This window comes from Salminus brasiliensis, chromosome 3 (genome assembly GCF_030463535.1).
Source record: "Salminus brasiliensis chromosome 3, fSalBra1.hap2, whole genome shotgun sequence".
NCBI classification, from domain to species: domain Eukaryota; kingdom Metazoa; phylum Chordata; class Actinopteri; order Characiformes; family Bryconidae; genus Salminus; species Salminus brasiliensis.
This window is the reverse complement of record NC_132880.1, coordinates 36,344,496-36,365,792: the sequence shown is the minus strand read 5'-3', so window position 1 is coordinate 36,365,792 and position 21,297 is coordinate 36,344,496. Positions and strand designations below refer to the sequence as shown.

The window sequence follows — 21,297 nt, the reverse complement described above, 5'->3', positions numbered from 1 at the left end:
GACAAAAAAGAGTTAAGCCGTCCGTAAGACAACAAACTTTAATGCTTAGTTTTAAATATTTCAATAAGCATAAAAATTGTCTTCGTTTTCAGAAGAAAAAGTATAAAGAAGTACAGAGAAGAAAAGAGTAAAAAATAAACTGGATAAAAACAGATATCAGAAAAATAAAATATACATATGAATTTCAGAACCTCTTTATGTAATATCTTCTGTGTGACTGGCTGAGAGTATCATGTACTGCTTGTCTAAAGGAAGAGTTTGACCTGCAATTCAAGCTTGGCAATTCAGCTGCAGCATTCTGGTAACAAAGTGCACCTTTATGTAACTAAATGTGTTAATTAATGAGATGCCATCTAGCTTCCCTGAGTTTGCCTCTGCAGCCAGTGGTTGACCTTCAGTGTCTTCACTGTGCTTGTCCAGGGTCAGTTTCCCACCTGGAGGAGTCCCATCCCAGAAACCAGCCTGTGAAGGTAGGGGGCTCATGGCCCTGTTTCACGATCACCACAGGTGTTCCCTTGTCCCTTCCTGATGGGTCTGTGTCAATATACGTCTTAGCTGTGGAGGAAGAGATCAATCTGGTGTGAGACACCATTCACCTTCTTCTCACCTCCATCAATGAAGTGCAGCATGTAATTGACTGGACTAGTGTGAAACACATACAATGGACTGTGAAATCCTGATAGATGTACTGTAAATAAGTACTGAATAAAATATTGTGGAAATTATTAACACAACATGACTTTAAGTGTGTTTGGGATCAAGGGAAAATTACGTCCTTTTTTTTGGGGGGAATTTCTGGGGTGAACCGTTTATTATACTCATAAAAATAAAGGTGCCACAAAAGGTTCTTTGAAAGATACAGCAGAAGAACCAATTGGTGCAGAGAACATTTGTTTTATGTAAAGCAACACTATGGAGCCTTTTTACCTCATTATAACAGCTTCAGTAATTGTTAAAATTGGGAGAATAGCTTCTCTATCGTTGCTCCGGGCTTGGCACACTGCTAACTGCGCTACATGACTTTGAAGAGGCGTGTAACGCTGTGTAACCCGAGTAAAATCTGGTAATATGATTGTATCATGTCAGTCAGCAACGCCTCTGTATCTGTCTGCTCGTCCAGGAAGACGTGTCCTGCAGTGGTTGTTCAAAGTGCAAATGACACTTCCCAACTGTAGGGGGAGGCCAGGAGCAAGAAATGCCAACTTTCCATAGTGTTTCTTTAAAGGTTCTTCATACTCACATATCTCTATTACAAACATGGTTCTTTATGGAACAGAAATAGTTTTTCTATGGCATTGCTCAAATAACCCTTTATTACCCTTATTCAGAGTGTATATATATATATATATATATATATATATATATATATAATATAAATATATATTATATATTTATATTATATATAATGACAGTAATCCTGAAATTTAACCATGTTCACTCAGATCTGCATATTTTCTGAGATTCATGCTTATTCATCGAGCTTTCAAAATGCTGATAAAGAAAATGATGGGCACATTTCTGTTGTAATTTCCTTTACTCTTACCTTAAAGCTGTTAAGCTTTGTATCTCTCATATCTATAATCATCTTACATTCTAGTGTTTCACTGTAATGCTTTCTATACTTTCTCCTCTCCACTCCATAGCCTTGTTTCACTAAAGCTAATTCCATCATGCTTATTTAGAGCTTCTATTGTCTATTATTCTGGGAACGATTTCATGGGAATGATTTCATCTGTAATGTATTTTAATGCCGTTTTGTTCTTGTGCCAGTGCTTTTAGTAGTCCATCTTGACACTCATAATGATGTTAAACCTATTATCAAGCTTAATGGCGTACGTTATAATGGCAGAGATAGTTTCATTGGAGTTAATATGAGTGCGTACAAGACCCTCTCACCAGATTTAACTGACTCCGTTTTCTCCACTTCATTGGCATCCTTTCCAATCCAGACAAACACCTAGGAGTTAAAACCACATGTTAACAATAATGTAAAATGTTTTATTTACATCATATACATACAGTATTCATTTGTGTAAAGCAGAGGTATCTGTTAATACTTGAACCCCTTAAAAAGCCAAAGGCCCCAAAGCGTTATTACCAACTTCTGTTAGCAAAGAACAACCCCACCAGTTTGCACAGACGTCCCTTTAGTTACTGAATGATACCTCTCAGTGTGTAATAAGCCTTGGAGATGTGAAGGGTTTAATATTTCGATACTTTAAGCTATATGAACTCTTCTCATATAAAAATTCTTTACCTGATCCCAGACATCCAGCAGCATGACATCGTCCTCTGCCAAGTCATCCTGATTGAACTCACCTGGAACCTCTTCAATCTGAGTAGGAATAACAAAGTTGATGATTTTAAACACAGTTCAGCATGAGAAAATGAGGTAATGTATGAGCTGTCAGTTATTAATACCATAACGCTGGTGTTTAAATACACGCACAGACATTTTGATGTGCAAATTGTATGTAATTACTACTAATAATTCCTGGGCACTACCATACCCAGGGACCCGAAATGGGAGGGCAACACAGCCTCCATAGCTAAGAGCGCACAGCAGAAGATGTTCATCCTGAGGTATCTGAAGAAACACAGCCTGCCAAAGGCCCTGATGATCCAGCTCTACACAGCGATCATTTAGCAAGTCCATCCTCACATCATCCATAACTACATGGTTTGGATCATTCACCTCACAAGTAGAAGCTAAACTCCAGCGTGTTATAAGAACAACAGAGAACATCATCATCTGCGACTCTGCCATCACATTTACTACAGCAGGGTCTCTCACCCTGGACATCATCTCCAGTCACTTCACTCTGAAAAAAACTCAGGGCAATCATTTTTATATAAATCTGTAACCTACTGTAAATAATAGTAGATTTTATTTTTTGCTCAAAACCAGATATTTTATTTTTATTGTGGATTTTTAAATATATACTTTTGTCTGGTATTTATAGAATTTAGCTTCTCCTAGTCCCCTAGTTTAAATGACAAGACAAATTCCATGACAAAATTAAATGATCTTGATGGTTTTGCTCTCCAACGTCTCTGATGTATGGTACTCGGCCTTTCCACCAGGGGAGAGGCCCCTCTACCCACCTAGAGAGAGCGAGACCAATTGTTCTCTTTCAGGCTAAGGCTGCTGATGGCAATGAAGCATAAACCGGGATTCGAACTTGCGATTCTCGGGCCGCAGTATCTGCGTCTTGGTCTGCTGAGCCGATCTGAGCCGTGTGTGTGTATTTTATAATAAAAGTGATATTTGGAAAGGATTGTAGTCTGTGTATGTAGAAACAGCCAGATCACTGGGTTTAAGGTATAGTGCACTTTGTACAGATCATTGACCATTCTGGTCATTCAAGCAAAGAAAAGCTCCTGAAACATGCAGGAATGAGATGACTGCACTACAGGCCTGATCAAGCATCACCAAAGGAATATGTTCCATCTTCATCCACCGCCAATTTCAGGATTACTCATGGTGCTCATTGATGCTTACTTAGCCTGTGTAAAGACTTGTGGTGCAATACAACGGCATGACTGTACAAAATATGTGACCATTTCTACATGACTAAATAAATATGTGTTTCCATCAAGCTCACCACATAGATTTGCTGTTAGTTCTTGGCTCTGTACAGTGAGGGCTGAATACTCACAATATATCTGCCTGTTTTGTTGGAGCAGGCAAACAGGCGAGGAGAATGCGTGATGGTTTTGCTCTCCAGCCTCTCTGATGTCTGGTACTCGGTCTTTCCACCCAGAGCTTTCCAGAAATCCTCTGTAAACAAGATTAATAGTATTAATGTCATTTTACACAAAGCGCCCAAGCTTCAGGCCCACAGGTTACATGTTTAGAACAAGTCATTGTAGATTTAGGTCTTACGCTGAGTTGCCAGTTCATTCAATAAAACACTGTGTACACATTATCTGATACACCTACGTAGGTGTACAGCTGAAGTACAGAGTTAAAAAAGCAGCTCCGCTTTTACTAATGCACAACGGTCAATTTCTGACCACAGATGATCAAAACAGCATGACCACTGTTGGCCAGATCATTTTTAGCAGTCTATTCTGAACCCAGCAGCGAGAAACCACACTTGATATGCACATACCAGCAGCATACACACAAGTCTTTTTTCACACTTTAGGGCAAATCGAATGTGAGTACTGTGACTAAGGAGGGGGCAGGCAAAGCGGTCGCATTTATTATTAGATGATGTGTGGTATTACTTAATGACTATAACTAGCTAACAGAACGGTCACACTCAAGATCATCCCAAAAGCGCTACACAATTTATCAACTACTACATGAAGAGAAACGGACATTAATGTAGGCTGACCTGGTCAACAGATAATGTTAGCTAATGGGTCAACAGATAAACAGATAACAGGTAGAATATAGACTATGGGCTCTTTCAGTAATATTCAGGCTTCAGGCTTTAAATTAAGTTCTTGATGGCTTATTGACTACAGGGTTGTGGGCTGCCACTGTTGAGCCCCTTAGCAATGCACTTAACCCTTTGTGTGTGTGGGTTATACACTATATGTATGTGTCCAAATGATTGCATTCAACTACTTTAAGTTGCATTAGGGACAGTTACTCCAACAAAAGCAGGATGAACTCTTCTTTACATATCCTTGATTTCAGGAGAAACAGTGAATGAACAGGTGTCCCAATACTTTATGTCTTTAAGTATGTCTTCCTACCTGGCTCTTGTCCTTCTGTGATGCGCTTTGCCTTGCACTGCAGCAGCTCACTCATGTATTTTGCTCCATGCTGCTCTTCATCACTGGCCCCCTTCCCCACCCACATATATCCCTCCCCCTTAGGCACTTTGAGCAAGTAGGCATCGTTGGAGTTCAAACTGGACGCTATGGCATCAACCTGTTAGCAAGTACACATGCAAGTCCACGAAGAGTTTTGTTAAAAACATCATGCATCCGTGTTAAATATTAAATATCATGCTTTCGGTGTGTGTAGATGCTCACCTCAGAGATGCGTGTGATGGTACCCAGGTTTCTGCGCACTTGAAAGAGGCGGGTTGGGGCTGCAGGAGCCTGCCCTCCCTCTCTGGACGTCCCATTCTTGTACACCACCAGAGGCTTGGCTTTGAACAGACTCAGTAGATGCGCTGGCTCTTTCCCTTGAGTCACACGGACCTGAAGCATGATCATGAGAAGAATAACCATCACAGCCATTCTTAATTCTCAATACTGTTCATTTATTAGGAAATCTTGATGATTGTTGTGTGAAATGGGATACTTTAAAAAGAGCTGAAGGAATCACCTGGACAGCATTCCCACCCAGCGAGCGGTCCAGTTCCACAGTCAGGAAGGCTGAGGCAGTTAGTTCATCTATTGTGGTGCTGGAACCCTGCCTAGAGAAAGAGTGTAAGTAAAATTACCCATTAAGGACTACATACCTCAACACCCGCATTTTCAGATTACATCACATTACTGGGATTCAATCATAAACACACAAAGGAGTGAACCTTGTTTCAGTCTTACCATGTGTATATGATTTGTCCTCGTGTGTATGTATATAAAATGATGTAGCAGTCCCCACCATAGAACTGTCCAAATGTCTTAGGGTCTATAGGGACTTGGCTCTCTCCTTTACTGCCAGTCTCTACCCTCCAAATCTGAAAATAAAATAAGCATAGCCCAGACAAACAAAGCACTGTCAGAGACACTGATATACACATTGTTGGTCAGTAATTCACAACTAGAAATGTACTCAATAAGGTCAGAGACACACAACTGCCACAGCACTCTCAGCATGTCACAGAACATGTAACGGATATCAAAAGGCTGGCAGCTAAAACATAAAGTGGATTTCATCTCTGTGGATTTATTTGCTGTGACCTTTTTTTGAAGAGCACATCACATTGTGCAATCTGCAACTGAAATTGTCTGGAAATCCTTTTTTTATCCCATGGTACTATCTGCATCTGTGCCAAAACACATGACAGACTGAATGGAGAATGATGTGGCTTAGTCACGTCTTTCGTAATACAGTCAGGTCTATATTTGGACAGTGACACACCATTCTTGTAATCTTGTATCTGTACACCACAGCAATCGATCAAAAGACATAAGAATGTCAAGATGTGACTGACGTGTAGACTTTAATTCAGGGGGTTCTGTTAAAGCAATATTATGTAATGCCTTTACCATAAACAGCTTCAGAATATTTAATGCTGCACAGTCTTGCAATAGGGAGAATGGCGTGTCAGTCATTGCCACTCCAGGTCGGAACGCTGCTGCTGCACTGATGGAGCTGTACAAGAACTCCCGTGAGAACTGTACAGTGCTATATAGTGTTATATATGTGTCAGATCTTGTAATATTACTCTGTCACAACAGTCCACATGCTTCTTTCACTTCCAATGTTGGTTCTGTCCATGAGGGGGGGCTCCAGGTAAATTACACTTTTTGTTCCACAAACTGTGATTCCCCAGCAGCCAGCAGTGCTCATTAAACTGGGATAAGGGAGGTGACAATGGGTGAAGATGAGCTATTACAAGTGATGTGTCAGTAACGACAAGTAAATGGTAAAGGTATGAAACATAATGTCCATATATGGAATGATGATATCCATGACTAAGGAAAGTGAAATTCCAGCAGTGCTAACGTGGTTATTGACCTCTTATATTGCTACTGAAGCAGTTTTATATCTAGGACTCTGGGTGGATGTGATAATGTATTTCAGTTGTCAGCCTTCATCAGTCTAGGTCAGTTTGAGATGCATGTAAACAAGCAAATTACATTTTTTATTATTATTATAATTTTTTATTTTAATTTTTTTATTATTATTCAAATTACATTTTTTATTTTTTATTATTATTATTATTAGTTTTGGGTTAAAGAGCCCCTCCTGAATGGATTTAATGAAATGACATAAAGAATCATTTAAATGTCAAGAGCCCTCAGGACCTTCTAGGCATTCAGAAAAGGCCGAGTGGTTTCTGGGAAATAAATAAAATACATCTGTAATGTTTAGTTCCTTGTTATTGGATAGAATTAGGCATATACTTAAACTCTATAAGTATTAGTAGTCTCTTAGTCCACCGTTATAATTGGTTGGCTTAACATGTTTACTTTATTTAACACTGAACACAGAAGGAAAACTATCCTATCAGTCTTCTCCTATGGTATCTATGTACATACACCTAAGCGAGCTCTCCTATTGGTTGAGCCTTCACAAGCAGAACTGAAGGCCGAACATATCAGATTCATCACTAACATAATTAGGAATTGACAGATGAATCAAGCAATCATATTTTAATGTAGAGTGTGGTGGGACTAATTTCATGAGAAAACTTCATTCACTCTGGGCCTTCTGAAAGTCTTAGACACGTCATTGACTGTCGACATGAGCGGAAGCCTAACCAGGATTCCACAGAGCTGTTAGACCTTCCAGAGGGATTTTACAGAGCACACTAAACAACCAATCAGCCCAGTCTGTTAAGCAGAAGAGTTTAGGGACTGAACCATGTGGGCCACCAGTCCACCTAAATGAGAGCATTTTCTACATACCAATACCAATAGAACATCTACAACAGAGGTACGATCAAGACTCAACTATGAAAGATGATTGAATATAGATCAAATATAGAATGATAGTGAACCACTATAAATAAGAACACACCTCACTGCTACAGTATCATGATTCTCCTACTACTACACTTCATCTCATAACACCTCATGTCGCCTTAGAAGTGTAATGGCATACCTTGACTTTCAGTCAGTTTAGATGTATAGTACAAGTGTATAGTAGAAGTGTTATGAAAACTAGCAAAGCCGGTTTTGTTGTTGTTTACCCTGCGGTTGATAAGACCGCTGCTGGCTCATAACTGTGGTTGCTAGAGAGTTTGTCAAAGTTCTTTAGAATGCATTAACCTTCTTGAAACTTCCTTTAATGAGGAAAACCAGTAATGTTTTCAGAACATGTCTTAGGTGATGACTGAAGCTTTATGAGTAAACACCATCAGAATAATGTCTGTCTAGTAGCTTGTCTTATAGCCTGTGCACTGTCTGTCCGTGTAGTACATTTATGTACTTGCCTCTGAGGATTTTCACTTGTTAAAGATAAGCTGTAGACACTCCAAATGTTCACTACCAATATAAAACGTTTTGCCCTTTACTATGACGCTGTATCTGTCAATACCATTCAAGTCACATTCACCTATTCACAATGCCATTACCCCAACCCCCTTCAATATGTACACACGCAAGTACTACATGAACCCTCTGGCACCTGTCACGGCTATTGTGCAGCTTACCTTTGTTTCTCCACTGCCGTCATCCACCATGTTGTACTGCGCTGCCATTTGCTGAGACTCATGAAGTCTGGAGGCGTCAAACTCTACCTGTTGGATCCTGGCAATGCGCTCAGTCACATAAACCCTGCCCAGACCCTCGCTCTGGTCCCTCTCCTTCCAATCTTTGAAGAACTGCTTAAAGATAGGGGTCTCTCCTCCTTCTGGAAGCACCTGGATCTGTGTAGGACATTTGAGGGCTCTAATCATTTCATATGCTGTACAGTTAACACACAGGCACAACATTGACAAACACAGAATTTTGTTTTTTTTACATTTTTGTCCACTTGGAAAATATATTTCTAGGTAGTGTAAGTAGTGCAGGAGTCTGGAAATACACTTGAGTGGAGATACTGCCGGAAACAAGAGCCAGTGCTCATGCCTGGATGCAAAGATGACTAAGCACTAGGTTTACCAAGATGGCCTTGTGACTTACAGAGCCTAACAATAAGTAGAGATGTAGAGATACACTGTATACACTATGTAGCGATGCATCGGTCGTATGCAGCCTGTGGTAACACACACACATTTAATATATACATTACATTTTATGGCATTTGTAACTGTATGTAAATAAATTAAACATTTCTCTGTCATGTTGATATGTGTTGGTTGTTCCAATTTCTATTTTTTATGAATGCTTATGTGTTAGCATCAGCAGATATGTGCTATATCAGACACATATCATATAGTGTGACCATATTTTGGTAGAGGATGCTGGGGACACACAAACGACTGTTGTGTTGTGGCTAAGGTGCCTCAAGCATGCTTTAATTTAGGACTGTGGCAGTGTATATGTGTGAGGGTAGGATGGAGTTAAATATCTCTAAAATTAAACAACTATACGCTGTGTTAATCCATACAAAGAATGTGTGGTGACTGTAGAAGCAAACGCTAACATGCAATTGATGCGAAATTCTGGACATTTTACGCAAAGCATTTTTCTTCCCAAAAGCAAAAAGGAGGACATATGATCACCCTACAATGTATGGAGCTAAAAAGACTGTTAACCTGTGTGTTTGCAGGATAGCCCATCTGCTTGATGAAGCCCTCGGCTGTCTTCATGGCCTCTTTTCTCTCATTGGGGTTTGCGTTTCGGCCTGGGTCAGTCATGAAGTGGGTCATGCAATACAGTGGAACAGAAGAAAAGGCAGGAACAGTGAGGCCTTACATGTAAGCATATTTTTTAATGCATCATTCACATGTTGACTTGTTACTTGTACCTTGTTAACCACCAATCTCTGAAAATGCTCTAAAACAGTTTGGTTCTCAAACTGTGGTAAATGTACCCCTGGTGGTGCGCAAATGTGGTACATCAGATGACCTTGGAAAGGTCTGACCTTTTGGACCGTGTGCAAAAAAAAACTGAAAACTCTGAAAAACTGAACTCTGTAACGTTTCCATCCATTATCTGTTTGTGTTTGAATTAAATTAGTTTGCATTTTGTTCTTAATAAAATACAAATCATGAAGATCTGTTGCAGCAACAGATGAGCTTTTGTCTTTGACCTTACATCTACAAGGTGGACCAGTGAGGTAGGAATGTCTAATAGAGTCTAGTACACCCCACCACCATGTCAGTGTCACAAAAGTGGAGCTCTTTCATTTAGAGTAGTAACAAATAAAGCCAGAGGGTGGTGAGCACAGTTCTCTACATCATCATTTAAGGTCCGGTACAGGAAGAGCAAAGACAGATTCAAATCCACAACAGCATCAGAAGTTTCGGAGAGTCGACAGCTTGTGTGAGAAGTAGCTCACACAACAACACCTTGTAGCTCAGCTTAACACTGGACCAAGTCTCAGATTCAGCTTTGAAGAGAAGACTTGGAACTGCAGGTTTGACAGGTGGAGAGTCAGTAAGTCAACCCATCCTCCCCTCCCACCCATCCTCCTCTGGTCAGAACTATTTAAACATTATTGATAAAAATTACCAAACCAGATACAGCAGATAATTAATAGTGGTGATATTAATAGTGGCAGATAGTTACGAGTCCATTTAGGTTTTAACATAGTCATTAAACAGGTAGGAGGGTGTGCCGCTGGTCTGGTATGGGTGGTGGTGGGTGGGGGGCCTGATGGTCAGACTGGTAGGTGGCAGCTGGTCTGATGCAGGTAGAGGGGACCTCAGGGACCAGGAATGTAAATGTAAGTCTTTGCTAAGATGGCAAAATAAGAAAAGCAGACTTAGCTGGACTTTGCTACACTGGTATTGGCCTACTGAAAAAACTAGGAGTGCTCTAAAACGTTTGTGTAGATGGTAAGTGGGAAATTTGATCATGCAAGGTACTTGGTCTAAAAATGTTGAGAACCAGTGTTCAAAAAAGATTGGGGGATGCGGTTTTGCACATGCTGACATCCAAGCTGTCATCAGTATTTTGGCCCTGTTTGTTGCAATGAAAATAACATCAGTAACCACAAGTTTCCTATCTCACAGTCTTAACGTTCTGCTCAACAGCCTCGGGGTAAAGCACACACTTGTCCTAAAGCTTGCTTGGTTAAGGTGGGTGTACCTTTCCACACATAGATCATCCTGCTCTTTCCATGATCCAAAATGAAGCATTCGTCAGACAAGAGATGAGTCTGAGAGAAGGGATTCTCTTCTGACACGAGAGACACTTGCATCTTTCCAGTTGCGTCAGACACCTAATAAACAACAGCCTTTTTGACGTGGCAGCACTTTGCATTTGTATGATTTGTATGTTATTCATGTACCGGTGGAATGAAGCGCAGCCTGTTCACTTCCTTACCATGTAAAGTTTAGCCATTTTCCTGTTAGAGATATCAGCTACAATGTCATCGTTATCATCTCCATCTGGTAGGGTTGGCTTATCACCAAGAACCTGTGGTAAATTATTGTGCAAAGAAAGACCACTCATTTACAGATACATCAAGCCACATCATGTATCTTCCAACAACTGGTCCAGAAAGTATTCATATTCTATATATATTTGTATTTTATTTTGTGTTATTTAATGTGACATATAGTCATAGTTAATTTTACATTACATTACCATTTTCGCTACCTTGTGTCATTCCTTTATTAAGCAGACATTTTTATGTTTATATCTAAAAGTTAATTTTATATACATTTATTTATTAATTTAATTTTTTTCTTAAATAATGGTGTTTAAAAAAAGCTTATATATATATACACAATTCATTTCATATGAAATACAATTAATTCATAAATTAATTCATTTCAATTTTTATATATATATATATTTAACAATATATACATTAAATTAAACAAACATATCGACTGTAGGAAGTGAATGGTATGTTTTGTATGTACACAGTATATCTAACTGACCTTGGTCAGCTCCCCAGGTTCATGTCCATCTTCCACGATCACCACCTGAGCTCTGCCATTGCGCTCATTATCGCGAATACCATTGGCCACCTGGGTTGCCTTCAGTCGCTCAAATTTGTTGCACTTCGAGCCACACCACTGGTATATAACCTGGCGAGAGATGAAGAGTGTCAGACGAAAAAATGCAGAGAGGGGAGAAAAGAAGAGAGAAACAAGGCGTCTGGGGCCAGTCACAGAGCACACAACCATTACTGAGTAGGGAAGTTGTGGTTCAGTGGTTAGAGTGCTGTGTTATAGCTCATTGGGTTGTGGGTTCAATGCCCATGTTTCTTAGGCTGCCACTGTTGGGACACTTAAGCTCTGCTCCAGCTGTGCTGTAGCAAGACTTGCTCTGGCTTTCTAAGCTGGGATATGACAATAAAGGTACTTCCTTATCCAGTACTGATACTTTTCAGTTTGTACACAGTCATTTAACTCCTTTTACTGTCTTCATGTTGAAACAGGCACTGTAATTGTAATGGATCAATGCCATGATTTCCTAGGCTATAAAAAGCATAAGCATGTAGCTAAAGACTGCACACTTAAATGAATAACTCTAATTTGCAAATTCATTTGCAACTGATACAGATTGAAATAAGTGATAAGTAGTAAGTAAGAGATAACTAAATCCTGTAAGACGTCTCTCTTTTCATATCTGATGAACAGCATATTTAAAACACTCTTCTCAGCCTTGAAAAAAAGGGTGAGAGAGCGAGCACTCCAGGCCACAGTCATTGAGCATACGGTCTGTGCTATTCTTATACTATTCAGTACCCCTATTTGCTCTATTCATTCCAACAGCCAATCCTACTTCATGCTGGAGATACTCCCTGTATGCTGTGTTTTAATTACTTCTTCAAATTGAGCATGTTTTACAATAGCCTATTGTTTTTAGTGACATTTTGGTCGTGGAACATCCTTTTTTAAACTTATCAGACCACAGCATTTCATTCCATTAGGACATTTCAATGGTTATTACCAAGTTACTCATTCACTCAGACAGTGCATCAGATGTCCCAGCAATAATTAAGCCGAATCTTTAAAAGATAGCATATCTCAAGCTTCTCATACTATCTCAAGGGACGCTACAGTACAAAACTATGCTGTGTATTTTTATTATGGTTAAGGTTCAAATAAATTAGAGCAGAAAGTCATGGGTTTATTGCACTTAGGTCACTGTCAATATAAAATAGGGATCTTGTGGGCTTGCCAAACCTGTCTTGTTCTTCCAGGTTTTGCTGAGTAGCCCTAGGTTAATTAATGATATTGACAGTGACTGTAACTTCAGACTAAGCCAAATACCATCCCACCCATAGCACTCACACGGCAACTTTTTGTGTGTATGTTCTGCTCAGGAGATCCTGTTTGATACTTATGCTTTCCTTGGGTGAACACCTCAGGGGGGATATGTTAATTATTCCATAGGTTGTACCACATAAACAACGGCAGCAACCACATTGTGTTTTTTGTGGCCTTACCGCACCCAGGTCCACTATGAAGCAGTCTCCATTGTTGAAGCTGTTCCAGTCCAGAGGCACCTCTGTGGCTCTGACCACACGCCGGCCCTTGATGTGGAACAGCCGCTTGGCGGTGAGGTCGTTGGTGACTACGTGCTGGAAACCCGACGACACTCCTCCAGCCTGGAGTAAAATAAAAACAAGCCCTGTTTTTCTTTTCCTACTTTTTTCTACCCTACTTCTCCATTCTGTGAGTCAGTCCTGACTGCAAAGCACAAATCCCTGCTTTGTAAACAACATCTTTTTAGACCAGCACCTTGTGTTGGGCTGTGGATATGGAACATTTTCAGCAGGAAGCCCTTTTTTGTTGATTTTGGATCTTAGCATCCTTAGCGTCCTAAACAGTGAGCCATTATAAGTGAAAAGGCCAGGATGAACAGGGGAATGGTGCTTCGTGTCAAATATGATTTTCTGAAAATAAAAATTGGAACATTTTCCTAAATGTTTCAACCCACAATGTTCTTCAGTGTGCATCTGTGCTGTCACCAGTGGCCTCTAGGCCTTCAGAGAAACCCTAATCATTTCTATGGTTTAAGAAATATGTCTATATTTTTTTGTTGATTTTTACTCTGAAAGTTATGGGGAAAAAAATCAATTAAATTTCTTTTCTTCATGGTACTGAGGTAGAAACAGATATGCAAGCTTTCCCAGCGGGCCTTCACAAGCTAGACAGAAAGCCTCATGTGTCAGATTAATTACAAAGTTAAATCAATCAATCATGTTTGGAGGTTTGTTGGGTAAAACGAACTTTTGTAAGAACACACATCACTTCAGGCCTCCTAGAAGTGCTAAATACATCACTGACTGTGTGCGGTGGGTAGAATCAGCAGCAGCTCTGAAACCACTCTTAAACTGGTACATACAAGGTAAAAACTAAGCCTAAAATGTGGGTATACGTGTCATACATTTTATAAGCTTAATCTAGAACCACTAAAATGTCCATTTGCATGGCTACCAACAGAATACCACCATAGGGTGGCAAGAGGGAATTAGTTTTATTGTATAGTTAGGTTTCTTCAGCCGAATTTGGACATTTATGGTCTGAACTGTTGGCCTAAGTGTAGTCATGGTTCAACACTGGTTGGCAAAGACCATTAAACTCATACTTTACAGCACGCTTTTAAATTAAGGTTTCTAAACCGTTGCTGGTTTGAATGTATGATATATTCAACGTTCTTTTCAAGATTTTTCATACCTAGTTTAGAAAACTATCCACTGAAAAGTTCTTTAGGGATCCAAAAGTGGTTCTTCTATGGTATTCATCAATTCCAGCCCTTAAGGACCTGTGTTCACCACACTTGGCTCCCAAAAGATGACCCATGTTCAAGACTCCAAAGTCTTTATTATTTAGGTGTAAATTTTGCTCCTTCTAAAGGAGGCTTGTTCACAATCCCCAGTAACGCATGATTTGCATAAAATAACAGTTAATAAGTACTAGAAGTAAACATTAGAAACATAAGCTAAATATCTGTGGGTTCATACTTTGTATGTGATTCCTCCTTTAAAGTAGCTGGTGAAAGCAGTGGATTCACAGCCCTGGAGTTCACGGTACTGAACTGGTTTACCCCCAAGATAGTCATCCAGCTGTACGGTAAAGATGGCGGCAGCTGTACTCTCATCCTGAGTGCACTCCTTACCTGGACAGATACATGAAGAGAGCAAGACATATTGACAAGCAGTGTTGGGGTAACACAGTACAAAGTAACACATGGAATGAAGGTGTCCCAATACTTTTGTCCATATAGTGTATTTGTATGTGTTTTGAAGTGTAACTTAGATGTAATTCCTTTACAATTTAGATAAGCAATGAGTAATCATCATGGACTACTTTTTATGAGGAACTGTTCCAAAACTGCAAGCACACAGAACTAACTGCCAATAACATGCCAATTATTTGTAGTGGGACATTAATAAAACACCAGGCCATCAATGAAAAGAACATTGCATGAAATTTGAAGTAACTAAAGTTGGGATGAGGATTATACCAGAAGTTCCTCCAGTTTCTAATTATATGAAACTATCCTCTGAATTTCCATCTCCTGCCTCTCAGTCTTGTTTGTGTTCATCGGGAGGGGGTCTGGCCTTCTAACCGAGAGCAGAAGACGCCCTGAAATTCAGCCCATGTTCTCAGAGTTCTCACAGTCATATGGTTTCTTTTGGAACTATAATTATGTTAAAGGTGTGGTAAAGTAAAGGATTTGATGCATTCTGAAAGCACTGCAGTTTAAAAACAACACAAAAGCTTGTTTAATTTTCAGGGATAAAAATGTCAAAAATGGGACCTTAACGAAATGGGAACTAAGCCTTAGCCTGTGTTTGTGTCTGCACTGTACATGAGACATCCGTTTTCACACTCTCACAAAGCTGTTGGCACACACTGTGTTAAGTGTGATAATTCTCAAAGATGGTACAGTAGCATCACATTTCAGGTTTTAATACTTCAGGCTACTAAGTACATAAAAGCATTGTGGCAAGCTTGCGGTTGTCACGTTTCTCAATAAAAGGCCTTGTACATGTCCTGCACGTTATGTGGCTGACTGCATTAGGGTAAATACATCCTCAGGATAAGGACATGATGGCAGAAAAGCCATTAAGAGTCCATTTACATCCTCAGTGGTCATTGATTCGTAATGGAGGAGGTTCCTAGGAGGTCAGAGAGTGAAAAGCAGACAGGGAAAGTGCTATTGAGCTCTCATCAAGATGGTGAGGTTAAAAAAAAACTGTCTATTGTAATTGATCTCAAATTGTATCTTAACTTAGATCAAATCTTAGCTATTTTTACAAATTTATTTACACTTTTAAAGCATGTGTAACACCAGATGCCATTTACACTGCATTTATATTGCATGGTGCATGAACTAATAGACATCTTAATAAGAATCCTGTTACATAAATGTACATTAAATTTAAGCTCTTTTTCCACTGCAAATAAGAATATGGTGGTTTGTTACATTTGATGAATCCTCATGTGGACCTCATACTTCACACAGTCATAATACTTCCCTAGAAACGTCATAAAACCTTCCTGTTTTAACAGCCATCTGTGCACAGTAACCTTTGACTTTATTTGTGGTGCAATGAGACGTAAGAAAGATTTCCTTTCTTTAGCGAAGTTAATTGAGTATAAAGTATGCAGTAATCAGTTCTAACCTTTACCCTAAAATTAGTCAATAGCAGAAGTAACGTGTCACTACTGATTTCGTTATTTTTAAACACAGACACACAAACCGCAGTACCTACAACTTTGCCATGCCGTATGAAAAGCTGCTGTAATGTTTAAATGTGTGTACATTTTTATAAGTAGGCCTATATGGTTGAATTCATTACTGTAAAAGCAAAATAAGCACATCCACCCCCAACCCCCTCCTCCCAAACCTAACCACCCAAACCTGCTGATCACCTTCCTACTCGATGCTTTACAGCCTGCCTTTTTTTTGATAGGTCAATCATGCACCTGCCAGCCTGGTTATTTAAAGCTCTTTTTATCTCAGTAGTCCACATCATTACAGTACATCATCAAGCCATTGATATAGTTTAGTTTAGAATAGTTTACTATTCCTATTCTTATGTCACCACAGAGTGTTTAGCAGACATGTATACTGTCACAGATGAATGCCAGCATAATAAAATCACAGGGAAATGTAACACACATTTCCACTAGATCTGCATCATTTGCATACACATAAACCACCTTCAGTAAAATCCTGTCATAAGCAGTGCATCACCCCACCCTACCCTCCAGCACACCATACCCCCACCCCCACCCCCCTGAATTACAAACTGTAATTATGTAATATTCAGAGTTAAGCCTGTGTCAGACAAATATCCTCGTTTAAACCCCTTTATTATTGTTTCTTTTTTATCTCAGAGTTACAGATGTTCTTCAGCTCACCCAGCCAGAAGTGCAGGTCATAGAAGGAGGCATCCTTCTGTTTAACAGTGCGGAGGATCAGGTAGGCATCCCCTACATAGAAGCTTCCGTGCAGGCTCTCGGGCACTGGAGCCAGCTCCATTCTTTCAATCCTCCAGATCTGCAGCCCGGTGCGCTTCCCGGCCTGCTCAAACTCCTTATGGTAGAGGACCATGGCTGAGTGAGGTGTGCGTAGCTTAAGTCTAAGGTGTGCTGGGGAGGCGAGTCACAGACACTGCTGCTCTGTGGCCTGACAAGGCTGAATCAACATCAGCAGTGTGAACACAGTCTTATACAGAGCGCAGAGAGCAAGTGGGTGTGTTCAGCAACCGGCCAAATAAAACAAGCAGACAGACATATGAGTGGGGAGAGAGAGAGAGAGAGAGAGAGACAGAGAGAGAGAGAGAGAGAGAGAGAGAGACAGAGAGAGAGAGAGAGAGAGAGAGAGAGAGAGAAAGAACATACAGGCAGAAAAGGGGTAGAGACAGGAAGAGAGATAAATATGGATAGAAAAAGAGAGAGGGACAGATAAAGGCGTGAGAGAGACAGAAAAAAGAGAAAGTCAGAGAGAGAGACAGACAGCTATAAGGAGGAAAGTGAGTGAGAGAAGGAAAGAGAGACCGGATAAAAGATTGAGAAGTGAAGGGAGGGAGAGGAAGTGTGATAGAAACTGCTAGAAAAAGAGGCATGACAGATAACAGAGAGAGAGAGAGACAGAAAGATAGAGTGGGAGAGAGAAAGAGAGAGGCGGCAAGAGGGGGGGAGGAAGTGAGATAGTGATAGAAAAAAAGAGCGAGAAAGAAAAAGAGATAGAATCAGGAAGAGAGAGATAGACAGGGGAGTGAGAGAGAAAGAGAAGAGATGGAAAGGCAGGGATTGAGAGAGGTAGCGACAGAAAGAAAAGATGGATAGAAATACTGGAGTCAGCGAGGAAAAAAGAGAGACAGAGAGCTAAAGAGTGAGAGAGAAAGAGAGAGAGAGAAAGAAAGAGAGAGAGAGAGAGAGAGAGAGAGACTTTTTGACTTTTAACAACACTTTATTTGACCCCTTCAAGGGCGCTACATCATGCAAAAGTCACTGCAGGCCATCCCAGCCATCAAGCAGCACATAAACCAACAAGAATTTTAAAATTAACAATAAATAAAGAAAATTAAACAAAAACCAATGATTAATTAAAGAGAGAGAGAGAGAGAGAGAGAGAGAGAGAGAGAGAGAGAGACTTTTAAAGTCACTGCAGGCCATCCCACCAACTGAGCAGCACATAAACCAATAATCATTTTAAAATGAACAATAAATAAAGAAGAGAAGAAGAGAGATACAATGAATGTAAAGACAGAAATGAGAGAGGAAGGGAGAAAGAAATAGAGATAAAGGACATATATGTCCTTTATATAATATGTCCTGAGATATGGGGAAGCAAGAGAGAAAGAGGGGGGAGAAAGAGAGAGAAGAAACAAAAAGATGGGGAAGCAAGAGGAAGAGAGGGAGAGAGAGAACAAGAGAAAAGAGACAGAAAGACAGGGAAGTGAGAGAGCAAAGAGAGAGAGAAGGAGAGAGTGAGAGAGACTTTCAACAGCACTTCATTATAACCAATCTTACAGCATGTAAAAGTTAAAAGAAGAGGGAGACAGAGAGAAGAGACAAGACAGATTGAAGGACGGCAGCGTGAGAAAGGAAGAGACAAAAAGAGACAGAAAGTTAGAGGGACAGGGGCAGAGGCAGGAGAGTAGGAGAGAGAGAGAGAGAGAGAGAGACAGGGAGAGACAAGATGCAACAAGCAGGAGAAGAACCTCCTACTACACACACACACACACACACACACACACAAACACGCACGCACACACACACACACACACACACACACACACACACTGACTTCCTATAGATGCTGAATAACTTTACAGTAGAATAGAAGTGGAGGAGACAGGTGTTGTAGTTCCTGTAGAACTGTGTTCATTATTGTGTTTATTTTATATTAAAAATGAGGAATAAAAAGCAGTGCCTGTTACTGACTGAATCATTTATCTCTTTAAGCGTATACATTTTTATCAGTCAGGAAACACAGGAAACACGCTTCACACTAGCACCACATGCAAACCTTTAACTGCCAGAATCTAATTTAATCAAAGGCAATGCAAAACACTTGGTTACAGAGCAGCGGTGTGTGTATATAATTCCACCTGCTCTTCTGGAGAACAGAGAGGCCTGTGTGCTCTTGAGGTGGATCCTCTGATGTGGCTTTATTCCTCGGCACTCAGCAAGTAATAACATAGCTTTTTATAATCCCTCAGGCCGACTAGCAGCAGGACAAACAGGAATATTAAGAGGTTTATCATGACTGCAAAATCTCAGAGTGGTGACGTTCAACACAAGTCAAAAATAACAATTCAGGACCCTAAAACACACTGTGAGTTCACACTGAGTCACATGGTTACTGGACCAGAGACAATTCCCTGTCTCGGTTCTTTTCCTACCTTAACAGTCACACATATTGCTAGACTGCTTTTAGATAAGTGAACTGAGCTACCTGAAGGTCCCACCCATTGCTGACACAGATCTTTAATTGCAAACACACACACACACACACACACACACACACACACACACACACATAATCTCCATAGGAAAGCATTGCCAATAGAACTGGAACATTCTGGATCACATAATCATGCCATTGAACTAATGTTTTGGTTGCTGAATGCAATCAAATCCTCACAGCAACGAATGGAGAGTCAAGGATGTTAATGCAACAAAGAGGGGCAAACTCCCTATTAATACCATTGTATAACTGTATTATAATAATACCAAAGAACTATTCGATGAGTAACTGCTGGGCATGTTGTACATATACTATAGGGACAAAAGTATTGGGACACCTGCACCAAATCAATGGAGTCCAGAGTGGTGTATGATCACTGTGTGCCAAAACACCCAGTCTTCTTCAGAACATCAGTGCCCAGTTATGTCAAGAATTCTCTGGAAGACGTTGTGGAGTACAGACGAATCATAGTGCTTATGGTAACCAATTATCCACAAAGTCTCTGGGGAACACTGTACCCGTCGTTTTGCTGTTTCTGGGTATCCTGTAGTTTACCATCTTAGTTAGACAGCCATGATATGTCTCTATATGTCCTATATGTCTCGCCCTCTAGTGGTAGCCCACTGCAATGGCAGGGGAGACAGACAGGACTGTTGGTCATAATTGACATAATCATATCTTTAGCATCAAAAGTTCATAATAAAAACTAAATCAAATAGACAAAAGTTTTGGGACACCTGTTCATTCATTGTATCTTCTGCAATCAAGGGTATTAAAAAAAGAGTTTATGTTGCTTTTGTTGGAGTAACTGCCTCTTCTTTCCATGACAGGCTATCTACTAGATTCTACATTACTGTGAGGATTTTATTGCATTCAGCAACAAGATCAGCAACAAGATCAGGAGGTTGGATGATCACCATCCTACCTCATCCCAAACTCCCCAACTCCTCTAAAAAGCATTGGATGGATCACTGCTCTACAGCTCAATGTAGAAGGGTTTATATCAAGCCTGGCATTAGGCATGATGCAAGCAGGTTCATCAGACCAATAGATCTCTCTGCTGCAGAGTCCTATTCTATTGACTTCGCCACAGGAACTGAATGCATTCATTAGAAAGAGTGTTCACAAACATTTGGCCAAATAGTGTATGTGAGCCTAACCTCAGGCCAGATCAACTACATATGGTGTGATTATTTAATAAATGGAAGTGTCTCATTGGTTGATTGGCCTTAATGTTCTCCATATCGTTTGCTGTGCTAATCAGGGAGGTATTTCTCAGCAGGATTTCTCAGTTAACCAGATAAAGTAAGCCCACTGCTGTTGATTGCCCATTAGAAATGTCCCTCAGGGCGCCAATTACCAAAAACACAGCTTACCTCTGAGCAAGAACACATTTTGTACGAGCTCTCTCTTCTTAAGAAACCCCTAAAGGCAATCATGATCTTGCTGTTTCTAGGAATCTAGATTAGGCTATCGTAATTCAAATCATGCATTCTGGCTTTAACCCAAACCCACAGTTTCTGTGACTGAGATGTTCCAAATTCTTTCATTTTCTACATCTTAGAGATGATAGCAACTCCAGGCTGTTTTATGGAGAGAGCATGAGAGTTGCATTTGCACTGAGCAGAGCAGAATGAATAATACACACTCAGCATACTT

At 40.2% G+C, this 21,297-nt stretch overlaps 1 protein-coding gene across 1 annotated transcript; it reads right to left on the bottom strand.

Moving 5' to 3' along the window:
* Nucleotides 1–82: 82 nt before the first annotated feature.
* Nucleotides 83–17,817, bottom strand: scin (scinderin). The gene is made up of 16 exons (XM_072676026.1): nucleotides 17,082–17,817; nucleotides 14,672–14,826; nucleotides 13,151–13,312; nucleotides 11,634–11,783; nucleotides 11,071–11,163; nucleotides 10,834–10,966; nucleotides 9,336–9,424; nucleotides 8,289–8,504; nucleotides 5,512–5,645; nucleotides 5,291–5,381; nucleotides 4,993–5,163; nucleotides 4,711–4,888; nucleotides 3,660–3,781; nucleotides 2,258–2,335; nucleotides 1,897–1,957; nucleotides 83–555 (listed from the first exon to the last, which is right to left on the bottom strand). The coding sequence occupies exons 1-16, from the start codon at nucleotides 17,272–17,274 to the stop codon at nucleotides 404–406; spliced, it is 2,178 nt and encodes a 725-aa protein (XP_072532127.1). The 5' UTR covers nucleotides 17,275–17,817; the 3' UTR covers nucleotides 83–403.
* Between the last annotated feature and the right edge of the window lie 3,480 nt (nucleotides 17,818–21,297).

Coding starts and splice junctions, on each gene's coding strand:
- scin (XM_072676026.1), bottom strand. CDS start 17,274: ATGGTCCTCTACCATAAGGAGTTTGAGCAGGCCGGGAAGCGCACCGGG. Junction 11,784..13,150: donor TCATAGTGGACCTGGGTGCG/GTAAGGCCACAA, acceptor ATCTCTCGCCAG/GTTATATACCAGTGGTGTGG. Junction 11,164..11,633: donor AACCTGGGGAGCTGACCAAG/GTCAGTTAGATA, acceptor AATTTACCACAG/GTTCTTGGTGATAAGCCAAC.